At 37.5% G+C, this 19,645-nt stretch overlaps 1 protein-coding gene and 1 long non-coding RNA gene across 3 annotated transcripts in view; one reads left to right on the top strand and one right to left on the bottom strand.

Moving 5' to 3' along the window:
* The window catches only part of LOC306873922 (PC4 and SFRS1-interacting protein-like), a 112,722-nt gene extending 108,224 nt beyond the window's left edge, over nucleotides 1-4,498 (top strand). The window contains exon 14 of the mRNA XM_079423487.1: nucleotides 2,689-4,498. Within this exon, the coding sequence (XP_079279613.1) occupies nucleotides 2,689-2,789 (101 nt within the window). The 3' untranslated portion in view covers nucleotides 2,790-4,498. The remainder of the gene's footprint in view (nucleotides 1-2,688) is intronic.
* Nucleotides 4,499-14,094: 9,596 nt separating this feature from the next.
* On the bottom strand, nucleotides 14,095-17,244 carry LOC306873930. Of its 2 annotated transcripts, none has more exons than XR_013784544.1 (6): nucleotides 16,813-17,244; nucleotides 16,391-16,505; nucleotides 16,192-16,301; nucleotides 15,939-16,106; nucleotides 15,012-15,107; nucleotides 14,095-14,907 (listed from the first exon to the last, which is right to left on the bottom strand). It is a non-coding gene; the product is annotated as an uncharacterized lncRNA (long non-coding RNA). The 2 variants fall into 2 exon arrangements; XR_013784545.1 differs by having other exon boundaries at nucleotides 14,099-14,907; nucleotides 16,391-16,429; nucleotides 16,813-17,215.
* Nucleotides 17,245-19,645: the final 2,401 nt, after the last annotated feature.

Raw genomic sequence — 19,645 nt, 5'->3', positions numbered from 1 at the left:
ATACTTCTTCTGCTGATGGTGACCCTGACTCTTTTGCATCTTTTCTGTCCAACCTTGATTTACCTAGGCTGTCAGATTTGACTTCGGAATACCTGGCTGAACCGATCACTCTTAAGGAGCTGGAGTCAGCAATTCTATCTATGAACAAAGGGAAATCCCCAGGCATAGATGGCATTCCAATCGAATTAAAAGTATACTACTTTTTGGTCGGATTTAGGCCCCCTCATGTTAGATACGACACGTCTTTCAGATGAGACGTTAAACCGAGGTCCTGAATATCTGTGGTCATTAAAAATCCCATGGCACTTCTCGTAAAGAGTAGGGGTGTAACCCCGGTGTCCTGGCCAAATTCCCTCTACTGGCCCTTGTCAATCATGGCCTCCTAATAATCCCCATACACTTGATTGGCTCTATCTTTCTCTCCTCTCCACCTGTAGCTGGTGTGTGGTGAGCGCACTGGCGCTGTTGTACCGTGGCTGCTGTCGCATCATCAAAGTGGATGCTGCACACTGGTGGTGGTTGAGGAAAGGCCCCCCCCTCATGATTGTAAAATGCTTTGGGTGTACAGCAATACACAATAAAGCGCTATATAAATGCATCATTCATTCATTCATATGATACATTTTTCAGTTACTCAAGGCTCATTTCACCCATCCATTAATATAGCTGTTATTTCTCTCTTGTTAAAAAAAGATAAAGATCCGACTTCCTGTTCTAGTTACCGGCCACTTTCTTTGATAGGGACTGATGTTAAATTATATGCTAAAGTACTATCTCGTTGTCTAGAGAAATTTATGAATAGGCTAGTTAATCATGACCAAACAGGATTCATTAAATCTTGCTCAGCTTCGAATAACTTATGCAGGTTATATCATATCATTAATTCAAAGAATAGTTTGTCCTCTCCTTGCGCAGTATTATCTCTAGATGCGATGAAAGCTTTTGACCAGCTAGAATGGAACTATTTATGGGCGGTTCTACAGCATCTGGGTCTAGGATCGAGTTTCATAAATATGATAAAAGTTCTGTATGCCAATCCAGCAGCCACTGTTCTCACAGGTGCTGTTCGCTCTAACCCATTCTTTATACATCGAGGTACTCGTCAGGGTTGCCCGCTGTCTCCTCTGTTATTTGCCCTGTCCTTGGAACCCTTAGCTCAAGCGGTCCGACAATCTGAAACTATTTCTCCCATAAATATACGGAATACTCATCATCATATTTCTTTGTTTGCTGATGATATCTTATTGTTTTTGGAGAAGCCGTCACATTCTATTCCTCATGTGCTGAATTTATTTGACTCAGGGTTTAAAATTAATTGGAGTATGTCATGTTTACTTCCCCTCAGTTCTAAAATTGATTTCATGTCCCTTTCTATATCTATTCCATTGTTTCAAAACTTTAAGTACTTGGGGATAGATGTCTTTCCTTCCCTGCAGGAAATCGTCTCAAAACACTATAATGGTAATCTAGCCAAAGTATCCTCAGATTTGGAAAATTGGTCTCGTCTTCCTACTTCTTTTCAGGCCCGTATATCAGTGATTTAAAATGAATGTTCTCCCATGTATCAATTTATTTTCTTCCATGATTTCTCTCGCTCCACCGGTTGGCTACTGGAACTAGATGCATGTGTTTCACGGTATATATGGGATGGGAAACGTCCTCGTATTAAAATGACTACCTTACAACGATGTAGATTACATGGAGGTCTTACTTTCCCTAATTTTAGACTGTATGCTCAAGCCTTTTCCCTCCGCCCTTTAGCAGTTTGGTTTGACTTCCCACCCCTATCCGGAATGCTGACTCCCTGACCATTTTCAAGTGACACCTGAAAACTCATCTCATTTGATTTCATCTTAAAAAAAAGAAAAAAACCTTCGCTTTCTCTTTCCTTAATCTCTTACTGTCTATTTTGTACTAATCTTAACAATGTCTGAAACTATGTATTGCAAGCACTACCTGTGTTTATTTGCCTCTTTTTGATGAATCACTTATTGTATTCCTCAATTGTAAGTTGCTTTGGATAAAAGTGTCTGCTAAATGAATAAATGTAAATGTAGACAACATTATTTTTAGATAGAGTTTACATTAAAACCTGGATAATTTTAAGTATGTTAACACTGCTTTATTCATATCAAAGTTAATCCCAGATTATTTACAGAATGGGAGCATCCCCTTTTGGCTGCTGTGCTTTCTCAGTACACACTTCTGCTGAGCCCGCGCTGAGGCAAGCTCCGCAGCTGACTTCTACCAAATAGTCAAAGCTGCATTCCGTCATGAAAATGAACAAGCATGAACTTGCGTTTCCTGCAGCTTGAAACACTTCCATTTGGCGTGAAAGACATCAGCATTATTTAGCATTTTCTCATTGTTTGTTGTGAAAAGGCACAAAAACTAACTTAAAATCTAAAAAAAAAAAAGGATCATGTAAAATAATAATGAAATAATGGTAATTAAATAATACTGATACAAGGTCAGAAGACCCAACTAACACACTATACAAACAACATCTTTCTTTGAAAGTTTCTTTGGATAAAAATGCATAGGCTACATTAATGCACCTAAATTTACAGTATTTTTTTTTTTCAGCCAAAGAGCTTCTAATGCATGTCCTTGATCACATTCCAAAGTATGTATATGAAAATGATTTTTGTTTAGCAAAAAGCTTAGATTTTGTTTACATGTTTACAGATACCAAGATTTTGAATGCAGACTTCAACCCTGAAGAGGATGCTGAGACAGCAAAGGACATATCAAGAGAGAATATCTTATCTGTGGTGAAAAACAAGTAATAAAAAAAGTCCAAAGCTGTTTAAATGATTTTCCCCAGCAGTCTGACAAAAAATCTTGTTCGTAGTGTGACTAATCCTTCACAGGAGTCTGTCTGAAGATGTTTGTTCACCGAAGAGCCACCAGTCTCGGCTGCCTAGTGGTAGATTATTTAGTATTGCCAGCATCCTACAGATCATTTTTACACACTCCGTTTTCCACCCATTCTGTAAAGACAAAGATACATTCCCGGATGGAATTTAATCTAAAGAGCTGTTTTCAGCTGAGGTATTTCGATCCAGAGAGCTCTGTTAGAATTACTGTTTACCAATACAACCATGATAAGCCTTTAAAGGAAGGAAGGAAGGAAGGAAAGGAATACAAAGCTATTTTATAGTACCGTATTGACCCGAATATAAGACTACCCTGATTATTAGACGACCCCCCTTTTTCCAGACGTACCTTTTGGAAAAAGGCTTTTTGAAAACCAAATCTTGTTTTTGTTTTTTCTCTCTGTAAAACATTTTTTTTCTTAAATTATTTTCATATTGCATATTTTTCCTATTTTAATTTTTGTTTTGAAAGTATGGTTAATACTGGTAAAATGTACCAACAATGACATCTAAAAAAGATGTCTAAAGACATCTAAAAAAGATGGAAGTCGTGGCCTAATGGTTAGAGAGTCGGACTCGTAATCCAAAGGTTGCGGGTTCGAGTGTCGGGCCGGCAGGGATTGTAGGTGGGGGGAGTGAATGTCCAGCGCTCTCTCCACCCTCAATACCACGACTGAGGTGCCCTTGAGCAAGGCACCGAACCCCAAACTGCTCTCCGGGCGCTGCAGCATAAATGGCTGCCCACTGCTCCGGGTGTGTGTTCACGGTGTGTGTGTGTTCACTGCTGTGTGTGTGCACGTTGGATGGGTTAAATGCAGAGCACGAATTCCGAGTATGGGTCACCATACTTGGCTGAATGTCACTTCACTTTCTTCAAAATATACACTTTTTGATATAGGCTACCATAAAAATAACAGGTAGCCCATCTGAATTGTATAACATTTAAGCTATCCATCTCATAGTAGCCTACCAAAATTTTATTAACAGTAGAAGTGAAATCTTATTGTAGTCTTTAAATCTGGATACTGTCTTATGTTTTAAAATCACTTACAGAGGAAATTTGTTCTCATCAGGCTAACATGACAGTCAGGACTCATGCCGCTGTAAGCTTTTCTTTTTCTTTTGTTTTCACTCGCGATCTTTACAACACACATTAAATTACATATTTCATGGCACACGCGTTTTATGCATGTTTGGCTCCACCTATTGTTGTGGGTGTATTATTGACATGTTAAAGTCTAGACCCTGAATATAAGGCGACCGCGTTTTTTCAGATGTATTTCCAAGAAAAAAAACATTCTTATATTCGGGTCAATACGGTAATTCCGAATAAACAAGTGATTTTTATTTCAATATATTTTAGTGATGTTTACAATACCTACTTATTAGCATGTTAAATTCAAGTTTTAGCTTGATTATGTTGTTGCATCTTTAAAATTGTCTCCCAAGTTTATTTTAATAGTCAAGTTTAGTTGATTCTTGCTTGTTTCACCATTCATGCTCATAAGACTGCTGTTATAAAACTTGTTTTAGCCTTAATAAAGTTTACCTCCGAACCTCTTTTTCAGATACCAAATATTGCACTTGTATTTATGTAAAACATTATATTTAGCCATTGATCATTCTGAGTGAATGCCCATTTCTGAGCTTTTGCCAATGTCTGTCTATGCACTGTGATGTGTGTGTTGAGTTTCCTGAAATTCTAAGCATGTTAAGTGCATCAAAAACGCCTAAAAATAATATTAAAGTTTGCCACGTTGCCATGGCAACACTATATAAGATATCAAGAATCCCTTCACAGCTTTGCTTAGCGTGTTTTGACATTATTCTGATGAAATGTGAAGCAAATTGTGTAAAAATTAGAGGCTGACTTAGAAGGATTTGGAAAATGACTTGCTTCCTGCTGCCAGTTGGTGGCACTATAACTTTGACATCTATGTAATCGGCCTCACAACAATGAACAAACTGCTGATCAAAATCATTACATTGTTACATAGCAGAGATGGGCACTCAATTTAGTGACTCGGACTCCAGTCGCATTTTTATAGACTTCAGACTCGACATGAAATGACTCCAGACTCGAGTCTTTTATCCTTAAATACTTTTATAACTGATATTCAAATAGCAGACCACATTTGCACCCAGGCATCCATCCAGACCGCGAGCCGTAACAGCAGCACCATTTTAAGTGAGCAGTGCGTCCAGGGCCGCTGCTGGCCAAATGGGTGCCCTAAGCAGGATTCTATTGCTGTGCCCCCTCCCTCAAATAACAAACAACAACAAAAACTACTATAGGGGTCAAAATAGAACTTTAATAAAAAATACAAGTAAATAAATTGTAATTAAATTGTATTATTTATAAATTACAATTGTAGCTTTAAACAGTTACCTATGGCTATGATTTTATTAATACAGTTGTCTGATTGATTTTATAGCCTCAAGCATTCAGAAATCACGCAAAAGAAAATTAATCCGTTTTACTACAATAAAACCATCGTTAATTTTTGTAAGGGTTGTGATGTCCACATGTTTTTTTTGTTGAAGAAATTATAGAGGCTGTGTCATATAGCAAAAAGGTGGCCAAAAATATATAGCGCTTTTAACAATACAAATTGTGTTAAAGCAACTGCACAATATCAAAATAGGAAAATAGTGTGTCAATAATGTAAAATGACAAGATTAAACACTCAATTTTCAGTTAAAGGCAATAAAGTTATTGAATTCAGTGATGTCATCGTCCAGCTCAGTTCAGTTTAAATAGTGTCTGTGCAATCAGGTCGACGATATCGCTGGAAATTAAGTGTCCCCAACTAATCAAGCCAGAGGCGTCAGCGGCAAGGAACCAAAACTCCATCGGTGACAGAATGGAGAAAAAAACCTTGGGAGAAGCCAGGCTCAGTCGGGGGGGCCAGTTCTCCTCTGGCCAAACGAACCAGCAGATTGTTCCAACTGCAGCAAAGTCAGCTTGTAAGGGCTCAACTGGTTCCAGTGGTCTTTTCTCGATGGCTGTCTAGGTGGCGGGGTCCTCACTGGGGGATCTGTCTCTGGGGCTCATCTAGGTGCCCTGGTCTCCGCTGACGTTCAGGGCTGTAGAGGTCATCTCTGGGTATTGATCCACCATCTGATCGGGATACGGACTGGATCTGGTGACTGCGTGACCATCTGATCTGGATACGGACCGGATCAGGTGGCTACGGAGAGCTCGGAATAAGAGAGAAACAGACTAATATTAGCGTAGATGTCAATCTCCTTACTATGTAACAAGTATGTTATGTGTGTTATGGGAAGTGTTCCTGGTTCCGGTTGACCTAATTAATGCAGCCTAACAATCGTTTAACGGATTTGAATATTAGAAGTGTATTCCAATTAATACCACTGCCTCTTTTTTTATATATATATATATATATATATATATATATATATATATATATATATATATATATATATATATATATATATATATAATGCATTTTAAGTCATTTTTGGCTTAGGTCTGTTTTTATAACCACAGAAAATTACTTTGTAAATTATTATTTGAAGTAACAAAACCATGGTTAATTTGTGGTTACCATGGCTACTACAAGAACCATGATTTTTGGTTTTATTCATGTTGAAACCGTGGCTAATTTTCGTAAGGGAACATGGAAACTCAGAGAGAATATTACATGCGTTGGTGGTGGTGAAATTATTACCGACATTAAAACACATTATAATGTCAACAGTCAAAAACGTTTCACAGGATTATGAATGTAGCCTACCTGAAAGTGATGCAAGGTCTTCGTTTGCATCTTTTTTTCTTTGTCTTTTTTCCCTTCTGCGCCGTATTGCTGATGTCTTTTAACTGGCATAGTTGTCCATCAATTATGATGATTAGCATTCAGGTGCGAATGGGCGCTGATGCGGGAATGGCGAGTCAAGTATTTTTTTTTTTTTTGAGCAACTGGGATGGTGCACAACTGCCTATTCTTACGCCCAATTTATATTTCTTAAAATTCTACGCGAACCTCAAGCACTGTGATTGGTCTGCTAGAACCCATCCCTCCATATGTACTTGAGTTTTGTGTGCATTTATGAGCACTGTAATATATTTTAATGTTACACAAAGAAGTATCAACAAGTGTCTTATTTATTATAGCATTTATTACAAAACAGCGGAGCTGATCACATAACAAGCGCTCTCAGGGTCGTTGATGGCAAATATCTTGTATAATGCGTAGATTCTTGATGAATTCCTTTAGGAGTGAAAGCTTCGTCATTCCAGTTGATTGGTCCGAAGTGAATCGAAAAAGTTACTGGACTTAAAACTGCCAGAAACTTGTACACCCGCCGAAAGGGGAGTCGCGAGATTTCCAAGGTGATATGTTTGTCTCCAGGTCACCGAAAGTAAAGAGAAGACTTCGCCTTTTGGGTGTGGGAGAAGTTCAGAATCAGAATCAGAATCAGAATGAGCTTTATTGGCCAAGTATGTTTACACATACAAGGAATTTGTTATAGTGACAGAAGCTCCACAGTGCAACAGAAAGACAGTAACAGGACAGGACACAGGTAATGAAACAAAATAACAGGAAATAGCCAATAACCAATGTACAAAGCAGCAAAAAATAAATAAAAAAATACACAATATATAATATATAATATAGGCGACTATGTATGTACAGGTCAAGTATGTGCAAATTAGAAATGAGAAAATAAAAATAAAATAAGTGAGTGTGGTGAATGGATAATGTATTAGTTGTGTGTTCTACGTTTATTTATTGAGTGTTCATGAGATGTATTGACTGAGGGAAGAAACTGTTCCTGTGTCTGGTCGTTCTGGTGCTCAGAGCTCTGTAGCGTCGACCAGATGGTAAAAGTTCAAAGAGGTTGTGTGCTGGATGTGAGGGGTCCAGAGTGATTTTACCAGCCTTTTTGCTCACTCTGGAAAAGTACAGTTCTTGGAGAGTGGGGAGGGTTGTACCAATGATTCGCTCAGCAGTCCGGACTACCCTCCGTAGTCTTCTAAGGTCAGATTTGGTAGCTGAGCTGAACCAGACAGTTATTGAGGTGCAGAGGATGGATTCAATGATAAAAGACCACAAGTCCACAAATAGGATCCTCACATAAGTCCCTGGTCTGTCCAGATGCTGCAGGATGAAGTGCAGTCCCATGTTGACTGGGACTGCACTTCATGTTTGCTCTGTAGGCCAACTGCAGGGGGTCCAGTAAGGGTCCAGTAATGTCCTTCAGTTGAGCCAGAACCAGTCTTTCGAATGATTTCATGGCTACAGACGTTAGGGCCACAGGTCTGTAGTCATTAAGTCCAGTAATTTTGTGTTTCTTTGGAACGGGGATGATGGTGGAGCGTTTGAAGCATGAGGGGACCTCACACAGCTCCAGTGATCTATTGAAGATCTGTGTGAAGATGGGGGCCAGCTGCTCAGCACAGATTTTTAGGCAGGCTGGTGACACACCATCTGGACCAGGTGTTTTCCTTCTTTTGTTCTTCCTGAAGACCTGGCACACATCGTCTTCGCTGATTTGAATTGTAGGTGTGGGGGAGAGAGGGGTTGCTGGAGGTGTGAATGGTTGTGTGGAGGGGTGTTCTGGGCGGGTGTGGGGTGATCGTTCAAAACGACAAAAGAACTCGTTTAAGTCGTCTGCCAGGTGTTGATTCTCCAGAGTGCTGGGGGGTGGTGTTTTGTAGCTGGTGATGTCCTTCAATCCTAACCACACTGAAGCCGGATCACTGGAAGAGAATTTGTTCCTGAGCTTGTCAGAATAATTCCTCTTTGCCACTCTGATCTCCTTTTCCAGTGTGTATTTGGCCTGTTTGTACAATACTTTATCCCCCTTTCTGTGAGCATCTTCTTTGGCCTGACGGAGCTGTCTGAGTTTGGCAGTGAACCATGGTTTGTCATTGTTGTAGAATAGATGAGTCCTGGTAGGAATGCACATGTCCTCACAGAAACTGATATAAGATGTTACAGTCTCTGTGAGCTCGTCCAGGTCATTTGCCGCAGCTTCAAAAACAGTCCAATCAGTCAGGTCGAAACAGGCTTGTAAATCCCGCTCTGTTTCGTTAGTCCATCTTTTAACAGATCTTAATACAGGCTTCGCAGACTTAAGTTTCTGCCTGTAGGATGGAATAAGATGAACCAAACAGTGATCAGAGAGTCCTAAAGCTGCTCGTGGAACCGAGTGATATGCGTCCTTTATTGTTGTGTAACAGTGATCCAATATATTACTGTCTCTGGTGGGGCATGTGATGTGCTGTCTGTATTTTGGCAGTTCACGGGAGAGATTTGCTTTATTAAAGTCCCCGAGAATGATTAAAACAGAGTCCGGGTGTTGTTGTTCACTCTCTGTGATCAGATCAGCGAGTTTCTGTAGAGCTGTGCTCACGTGCGCTTGCGGTGGAATGTAAACACTCACGAGAATGAACAAGCAGAACTCCCGCGGCGAATAGAACGGCTTGCAGTTAATGAAGAGCGTTTCTAGATCTGAACAGCACATCTTCTTTAACACAGTTACATCTGTACACCACCTCTCATTGATGTAAAAGCATGTCCCGCCGCCGCGCGATTTCCCCGTTGATTCTGTGTCCCGATCTGCTCTGATCAGCTGGTAATTAGGCAGATGAATCGCGCTGTCCGGTATGTCGCCATTCAACCAGGTTTCCGTGAAACATAGAGCAGCAGAGTTAGAAAAGTCCTTGTTTGTCCGGGAGAGCAGCAGAGTTAGAAAAGTCCTTGTTTGTCCGGGAGAGCAGAAGGAGTTCGTCCGTTTTGTTGGGTAGAGAGCGGATATTCGCCAGATGGATGCTAGGTAACGCCGTTCTAAATCCGCGCTGACGAAGTTTCACGAGCGCTCTCTTTCCCCGTCTGCGCCTCCTGTAGCGTTTGACCAGAGCTACGGCTCCGCCAACTACAATGTCCAGCAAAACGTCCGAAAAATCAAAACCGGTAGAAGATTTTGTGGTGTGTTCTGCCGAATGTTCAGCAGATCATCCCTGGTAAAGCTGATTTTATTTGAAAAACAAAAAACAGGAAAAACAAAGAAAAACAATACAAACACTGAGGAGCAACGCACAATAGCTGCCATCAGCGGCGCCATTTTTGTTTATGTTTAAGTTTTATCTGGTTTCCCTGTAACACCCATTTTGGTTAGTTTGACCAATAACAAGGCACATAGTTTCAGCAGGTATTTTGTTTCTTTGTCCCACTTGACACTTCATTTGCATGTTTTATGACTGGTCTGGAGAATCGGTGCAATTATTCCCACAGTACAGTATAATGCATTTCACGATCACATAGTGTACATCATTGTTTGAGGAATAAAGAACAGATCGTTTTGATATCAAGAAAGAGACATATTAAACCAGACATACATACACCTGAATATGAGTGTTTAGAGCTTACTAATACGAATAACGAGTGGTAACTAGGCTAATATAATAAGGAAACATACAAACAACAGATACATTTGTAACTGGTTAATTATGGTCTAAATAAAGAAAATGTCTCTATGTGTGTGTTATGTGTCTTGTAATCGTGGGGGTAGTCCACTGGTCAGCCAGGCCTGGTACCGAGGGTAATTTAGTTCTCTTTGGAATGTGTTTGAAGTCCGATGGAGAGAACAAATAGTCGATCTGTTTAGCATCTTTCTGACGGGGGGGGACATATTATCCTGGGAGACCTCCTGGGAAAACTAGGTTGCTGCTGGAAGCAAGTAGGGATAACTGCAGGCTTGAGCAATGGGCGTGGCGAAAGGTTAGGGTGTGCCAAAAGGTAGGGGCGTGGAGAAAGATCTTAATGATTGGTCAACAAAGCTGTCTGTCAGGGTGTGGGGGTAGGGTTAGGGGTAGATTTTGTTGTACTGATTGTTAGTGAGGCCAGCAGGGGGTGCTCACCCTGTGGTCTATGTGGGTCCTAACTAGGGCTGTGCAATTAATCGCATCAGTAAAGCCGGCTCTGTGATTGGTGGTAAATCTCATCACCGGTTTTCAAATGGAGCTGCAGTTAATACACAGAGCCGTAGTTACAAGCTACGCGATATCGCGTTCATAATCGAATGCGATTAATCTGCAATATTGAACATGGTATTGCCTAGCTTGTCAGTGCTTAATTTTAATAAAGTGGTAACTTTGACTGAGCGAGAAGGGGAAAACGTCAAAATGGTTGTCATTGAGCTGTTCAGGAACCTCTGTCCATACCCCGCGGAGAAACTACAGGACATGGTCGACATCGCGCATAGACTTGGCCCCAAGTCTGGAAATTCCAACCCGCGGCGGATCATCGTCCAGTTCTTATCCCGCACATGTCGTGATGCAATATGGACAGAAGCCAAACGATCCGAGTTGCTGAAACCCAAACCAATTCGGTAGACAAGGAGGCGAGAAACAAACGTGACTTAAACAAACGAAAAGTTTTATTTCTATTTTGTAAATCCATGAAAAAGGATGTTTATTTTTTGCAAAAGGCACATTCATGTGTGGACGATGAAAAATTCTGGCGTACCCATTGGGGGAGCCCTATTTCTTTCTGTCATAATTCCAGTTCGTCAGGTGGGGTCGCTATCTTACTCACTGATAGATTTCAGGGAAAGATTATAGAAACGCTTTCTTCAGGGATAGGAAGATGGATTATATCAGTTATTCTATTGGATAATAATTTCTTTATAATGGTTAACATATATGGGTTCAACAATTCTTCAAACAATAAATCTCTTTTTGATGATATAATCCCTAATGTAAGTAATCTGAAACTCAAATATCCCTTTATATTAATTGGTGGTGACTTCAATGAGGCACCAGATTTTGTAGTTGATAGATTTCCGCCTAGAACTGTGTCTAATAGCGTTAACCCCCTAATAGGAAAGTTATGTCAAAGGCTGAACCTAATTGATGCACATAGATATTTACACCCCGATAGCCACATGTACACTTGGTTTAAATCAGATTTTTCTCAAAAATCTCGTATCGACCTGTGGCTAATATCAGATTCTTTAATTTCATATTTAACATCAGCAGAAATTTCACCCTCACCTCTAACAGATCATGCAGCAGTTGATATTAATTTTTCTGATACAAAATTTAAGCAGAGAAGAAAAGTAACCCCTGGTTACTGGAAGTTAAATTGTTCCTGTTTGTTTACTATCTGACTCATATTGTCAGGGGATTAGGAAAATCGCGGATAATCTGATATCTCAGGCTAATATCTCGGCCATTTCTAAATGGGAACTTTTTAAATACGAATGTAGAAAATTCTCTATAAAATTTGGAAAGAATAGAGTGTCTGTTAGAAATAAGGAAATCACAGAGTTAATTAGAAAGATGAATGAGATTTTAAGGAATCCTAACCCGGGAGAGGATGACAATGAATCTCTTTATACTTTACAATGCAGTCTGGATGATTTATTTTTAGAGAAAGCAAGGGGCGCATTCATTAGATCAAGAGCAAAATGGCTTGAGTTTGGCGAAAAAAACTCTGCTTATGTTTTCAACTTAGAGAAAAAACGTGGAAGTAATAAGAGGATCTCCTCTCTATATTAATGATACATTATCTAATGACCCCTCTGCGATCTCTTCTCATGTTTTTAATTTTCATCAAAATCTATACACCTCTTCTTTTGATCTTAATGCTTCATCCTTGTTTTTCCATAAGATTGACTCTGTGATTCCTCAAATTAATGACCAGAATAGAGAATTTTGTGGGGAACCGTTTAATATAGAGGATCTGTTTAATGTAGTAAAAAGAATGCCAAAAAATAAATCTCCAGGCTTACCATTTGAATTTTTTAAAGTCTTTTGGGACTCCATTAAGTTTCTTCTTTACGGGGCCCTTATTGAGTGTTTAAACAATGGTGAATTGGCAGAATCAATGAAACAAGGTCTCATTTGTCTTATTCCTAAGCCTAATAAGGATTCCAGTCTTTTGGATTATTGGCGCCCAATCACCCTTTTGAAGTCTGATTATAAAATATTGGCTTCTATATATGCTGAAAAGATCAAACATTGCTTAGCAAACATAATTTCTAACACTCAATCTGGATTTCTAAAAAGTAGACATATTTCTAACAATATTAGATATAGATATATTAGATTATTCAGAATTCATAAATAAAGAGGCATTCATTTTGTTTATTGACTTTTATAAAGCTTTCGATACAGTTGAGCATTTTTTTATTTTTGAGGCCCTTTCTAAGTTTGGTTTTGGTAGATCCTTTATTAACGCGATTCGAACTCTATATAACGGTAGTAACAGTTGTGTTTCCTTAGCTTCTGGCACTTCCCCCCGATTTTGTGTGGGCCGAGGTATTCGCCAGGGATGCCCTATCTCTCCTTTTCTTTTTTATTGGCCGCTGAGCTATTAAGCCTGCACATAAAGCACTCCAATATTGAAGGTATAAATATTGGAGGGAATACATTGATCATAAGTCAGTTAGCTGACGATACTTGTCTTTTTCTTAAAAATGATTCGCAAGTTTCTGCTGCTTTAAATGAATTTAATCTTTTCTCCAAAGCTTCAGGTTTAGTAGTAAATTCCAACAAAAGTGAAATTTTATATGTATATGATTCAAATAAAAATTGTGTTGATGTCAGGTAAAATAAAAAATAAAATCTAGGGGTTGATATCTGCAGATCTGATTCAGACCGTCTCCGTCACAATTTTCAGCCAAGGCTAGATAATATAAAAAAAAAATGTTGTTGGCTGCAGAGAGACTTGACTATTTATGGGAGAGTCCTGCTGACTAAAGCTGAGGGCATATCACGCTTAGTTTATCCTGCACTGTAAACCCGGATAAGTTCTACTAACTCAAAAAAATTGAGGCAACTGATTGCCGCTATTTTTGTAAGTTTGCAAACTTCAATATCATCAGTAAGCATATAGCTACTTACTTTGAGTACCTGTAAATTATAAATAAACATTCATTTAAATCAAAATATATATTTAGTGTATTGCTCATCTTTACTTTAATGCAACTCAAAGTTGAGTACTGACAACTTTAATTATTTCACTTAATTAAAATATCCCTCAAATATATATCAACACTTTTAATTTATCTAAACTTACTTTTAAGTGTTATTAAATTAAATTATATAATTTACATAACTTAAATTGTAGTAGTAATGTTACTTAAATATTTTGTGGCAACTGATTGCCTTGTTTTTTTTAAGTTTCCTGTACTCAAATATATACATTTTACAACTTAACAGTACAAATTACAAATCTGAAATCATTAAACAAAGTACAAAAATTTATTATAAAACATGAGAAATTAAAACAGTTCTGTGCAATAAAAAGGCACACCAGGTCAAATAAAAAAATATTGAAATATTACCTAAACAGCCATTATGCCAACAAAAACTGTGACAACAGTTCTGTGCAACAAAAAAAAGGCACACCTGGTCAAAGAAAATCAATTGTCATATTACCTAAAGGAATAGGCATTATGCAAACAAAATTAGTGACAACAGTAATGTGCAACAAAAGGCACACCTGGTCAAAAATAATAAATTAAAATATTACCTTAATGAATACAAAGCAGAATTAAGCTTTCTTGATCTGCTGTCTTCAAATTTTTTTAACTTTGTGACAGAAGAAATTGCTATTTTTGTTTATATTTTAGGCAGAGCACCAATTGTTGTCTTGTTGAAATCTTGCACATATACCTGATGTCACATATGCCAAAGAAAACAACACAACACAGGCACACAGTATAAAATTACTGTGCATGAATCAGCAAGTCATTCTTTAGAGCCAGCACCCTTGGCTTAAGTTTGCCATCATCAAGACCCAAAAGAACCTTCTGAATAAACTCAAATGTGTTGGCCATCTCTTTTGGATATGAGAGATCCAATGCATAGATTAAGCCAAACATCAAAAGGAAAGCATCAGAGAGTCTCTGAAGGTTTGTTGACAACTTCATTCTCAAGGATGATCGAAATCTTCTCTGGATTGTACTGAACAGCAATGTCTGGGAGTTCTCGGACGACTGTCAAAAGGGCAACTGATGAATCAACATCTGGCTCTTCTGAATCATCTTCAATCTGGATGTAAAAAGTATTGAAACACAATTACCAAATGCTATCTTACCAGTGTGAAAAAAATGTTGACATATAATCCTAAGAAATATGCAGAATAAGTGACTTACCGTGCATGTTTTAAAGAATTTTGAAGTGTCTTCTCTCAGATACACAGGAAGTGCACAGAGCACTGTTGTTCGCCTTGTGTGTACATCATGTTGATCCTTAAAGTTCACATTGAAAACAATGTTAAAAGTGGAACACACATTTTAGCCAGCACAAAACCAATGCTAACTTAAAACGGAATGAATGCCAAAAAGTTGATCAAGGCATAGATAAAACAAGTAATCACGGTAAGAGTCCTGACTCTTAAAGGGATACTTCACCCAAAAATAAAAATTGTGTCATCATTTACTCACCTTTAAGTTGTTCCAAATCTGTATAAATGTCTTTGTTCTGATGAACACATGTTTATAATTATGTTTATAACCAAACAATTGACTACCAGTTTATAACCAAACCCATTGACTACCAGCATTCTTCCAAATGTCTTCCTCTGTGTTCATCCAAACAAAGTTAGTTATACAGATTTGGAACAACGAGCAAGTATTTCATGACAGAATTTTTATTTTTCAGTGAACTATCCCTTTAAAAGGACACAAAGACACATCAGAAGTTTTTTTAATGTATTCTAAATAAACGGTTCTCAAACCTGTCCTGGAAGACCCCCTGCCCTGCAAATTTTGTATGCCTCCCTCATCTACACAGGTTTCTATTCATCAGCTCGTTGTAGAGACTGCAAGAACTAAATTGGGTGCGTCTGATCAGGGAGATATACAAAATGTGCAGGGCAGGGGGTCCTCCAGGACAGGTTTGAGAACCACTGTTCTAAATTAAATACAAAAAATACAAAAAAAGGTTTACTCATCACTTAGTACATAATAAATCCAAGTCATAGTTAGACTTATATATTTAGATCAAGTGATAATATTCAGTATATACAGTCAAAACAATGTCTGTTGAAGCATTAAACAACAATAATACCACGATAATACCTTTAAGTCATGAACCCGAAGAAATTCAGCAAGTGCATCAGCAGTTTTTCCAGTCTTCGCTGCTCTCTGTCGATATAAAGTCATCAGGCGAACACTGTGGCGGTCTAGCTCTGCGTAAAATGTGTTTGTCAAATTCTGGTTGGTAATGCGCTGAAATTCAGCACATACCTGAAACAGAAGACAAGAAAAGCACGTCACAAAACGACTGAAACTATTAAATAAATTCTTAACACATAATTAAAGTTAATTATACCTGTGATTCCAAACGTAGAGCTGGCCAGCATCCAAGGATCTCTTTCACTGGTGATGGACTGGTAATGAACTAAAGGTTCCGGATTTTGAGCCTATGTGTAATACTGTCTCCTATGTGATATCGAGATAAATGGGTTTTCATGGGTTACAAATTTTTATATTTTGTAATAGAATTATATTTGCAAGAATGTGTGTCTCACCTTAGGAACTGCAATAGGAAGAACGTGGACTCAATAGGCCTGTGCATCAAAAGGTCGAAGAAATGAAAACACAAAGAAAAATAATTTTCATCAAATGATCTGCAGCTGACTCCACCTATACAAAAATACACACATTTTCAGAAAGGCCATACTGTAAGACTGCCACTTTGAGTGCACTGCATCATTTAATATCCTTTTTTTGTAACAATCTTTCAAAACAAAAGACAACCTTATTTGGCACTTTTTAAAAGAAATGTTTAATTTTAACAGGCAGTGACAATCCTAAAACATATAGGGCTAATTCATATGAAATAACATTTAACTTCAAATTTACAAAACTTCCATCAGTGAGGCAATTTTCATTACCAATTTATTAATGTTAGTCTAATAAGATTATATTTACAAGAAGGTTCTTGTCTCACCTTAGGACCTGGATTTGCGGGAACAGCGTGGACAGGTGGACCGGACAGGCCTGTTAAGTTCAGACTACTTTTATGCATCAAAACGTCGAAGAAAACTATCCATAACACAAAGAAAAGAGATAGAACACGCACTTTCACCAGATAACCTGCAGCTGACTTCACGTATAGAAAAAATACACGACTTAATATGATTTAAAAATGTTCATGTGCGCTGCATCATTTCAAATCCTAACGTTAGAGAAATTTACATATGTTTGGACACTTTTAACTGGTAGCTCTATTCTAAATATTTTGAAAAATGGAAAACCTAACGTGGGTGTTAGTGTAGCTGATACCAACTAGACGGCAACATTATTTGAAACCGCTGAATACTTGCATATGTTTGTAGCCATCCAAACAGTTCGCCCTCAGAGCGCGAACTTCTGTGCATCTGTTAGCGATGACGTCACTTTTGTTTTTTTTACGCCACTAGAGGACGTATGTTTGACATTAAAGTATTTGATTATGGTTGAATCTATTTTTCAAGTTCCCTAAACTCTTAAATTTAGTGTAGTTGTAAAAACTCAAAAAAACTATTACTGTTAATTTAAATCTCTGATAGATGTTGAATAAACTGAAAAATAATAGTTAGCTAAACTTTTTGGCACATTTTGAGTAACAGGTACTTTCCATTTTAAGTTAGTTATACTGTTTGGGTTTACAGTGTGCTTTTTCCCTTTATGTTGATCAAAAAACTGTCAAATCTATTAACTCTCTGCTATTCCGCTTTATTTGGAAAAATAAGACAGAGTGTGTTCAAAGGAAATCTATGATTAAAAATGATAAGGAGGGTGGTCTTAATGCGTTAGATTTTAAAACCATTAACCAGACTTTCAAAATTAACTGGATTAAGAATTGTTTATCTAATGATGAGTTACCCTGGTTTTGGATCCTAATCTTCAAATGTTGTGGTGGCCTTAAATTTTTATTGTCCTGCAACTTTAAGTGTACTAAATTAACTACTAAACTCTCAAATTTTCATTGACAAGCCCTAGAATCCTGGAAGATTGCTTTTAAACATAATTTCTCCCCGCACGCATGTATTATTTGGAACAATGAAAATATATTGTCTGGTAATAAATCACTTTTTTTCATTGAATGGGTGAATCAAAATATTTTTTTGTTTCTGATTTATTCAATGCTCAGGGAGACATTCTTTCTTTTCCTGATTTTGTGTCTTTAAAAGGTGCAACAATCTCACTAAGAGATTATAATAAAGTGATTAAAAGTATCCGTCAGTTTAAAAACTTTGTTTAAAGCACATTTATGTTATGGCTGTGTAAACAACCATTTTCCTACACTTGCATTTAATGGAGTTTATGTATTAGATAAAAAAATGTAATAACGTCTTTATCAGGAATGCCCTATCTTCAACTCCAGGATGCCCCTCTAAAGCACAATCTAAATTGAGGATCTGTTATCCGGACTCTGATTTGAATAATTTATGGACCTCTCCTCACAGATTTTTTATTCCAAGTAAAATTAAAGAACTCCATTTTAAAATTGTTCGCAGATACTACCCTTGTCATTTATTCTTAAGTAGGTTTTTCGAGAATATAGCTTCATTGTGTTCATTTTGTAATACTGATGAAGGATCTATTCTACATCTGTTTTGTCATTGCCCATTCTCTAAATCTTTTTGGCCAGAAGTTAACGTGTTAATTTCCTTCTGTTGTAACAAAACGATCGAAATTACAGAAGCTATCATCTTCCTGTCTGATTTTCAAAAAGACAGCAATCTTGAACATACTGTATTATTGCTTTGTCTTCTGGGTAAATTTCACCTTCATAAAGCCAGAACTATTCATTGTAAACCTAATTTTAGAATGTTTTCATCTGATGTAATATCTCTTTTTACTTCTTTTAAGAATGTGTGCAAACCTTTCAACTCAAAGGCTTCTAAAACATTTAACATTCTTGATTCTGTTGTAAGGTATCTGTAATTTCTTTTATTTCTTTTTTTTTTGTGATGATATACCATGCTGATTTATGTTGCCCTTATATCTACATGTGATGTTGTTCGTATCCCCCTTGTTATTTTTCAAGTATTGTAATACTTGAAAAATAACAATTGTGACCCTGTTTCACCGGCATACTACCTTTCAACGGTCAAATTGTACTTTTTATTTGCAATTTAAAAAAATAAAAAAAATAAAAAGAGTTTGAATTAGAAATGCCATTTAATTTACAAAAATTATGATAATTTGGTGGGTATTTCAAATTTTTTCGTTGGTAGGGTATTCATTCTGATGTCAAATTAACGGTCGCCTGAGGGCGCTCTACGGCCATTGTCATCTTATCTGTGAGCAAAAACGCTGTTCGGGAGAGTTTAAGATACTGCAAACAATAAATACATAAAATTATGAACGTGTTAATGTGAGTTTATTTTTGTTGACAGTATTTCAATAGTATGTAATGATTATAAACATATAAAGCATTACAAAACTAAATAATATACCATCAATGAAACCAAGCTGATTACAATATAAAGTCATTTTAAGCAGCCAATAAAGCCCTCCCTACACCTACCCTAACCCTACCTGGTACTTTATTTTAAATTTTTGATTATTTTCTTATTTTTTATTGAAAATAAATGCCTTTCCGATGCGATACGAGATTTGAAAAGGGAGAAAAAAACAGTTCAGCAAAAGACGGACTTGAACCCGGGTCGATCGCGTCCAAATACACAATACTATGCATTCTGTCATCTGCGCCACTGGAGCTGATACTTTAGTTGACTCTGCTGCAGAGGGGGATGGGGTGGGGGTCCAAGATGGCTGCCTAATCAGACGTG

The sequence above is a fragment of the Barbus barbus genome (assembly GCF_936440315.1).
Source record: "Barbus barbus genome assembly, chromosome: 8".
NCBI lineage: Eukaryota > Metazoa > Chordata > Actinopteri > Cypriniformes > Cyprinidae > Barbus > Barbus barbus.
Note: the sequence above shows the minus strand (reverse complement) of the source record. Positions and strands in the feature narration are given on the sequence as shown.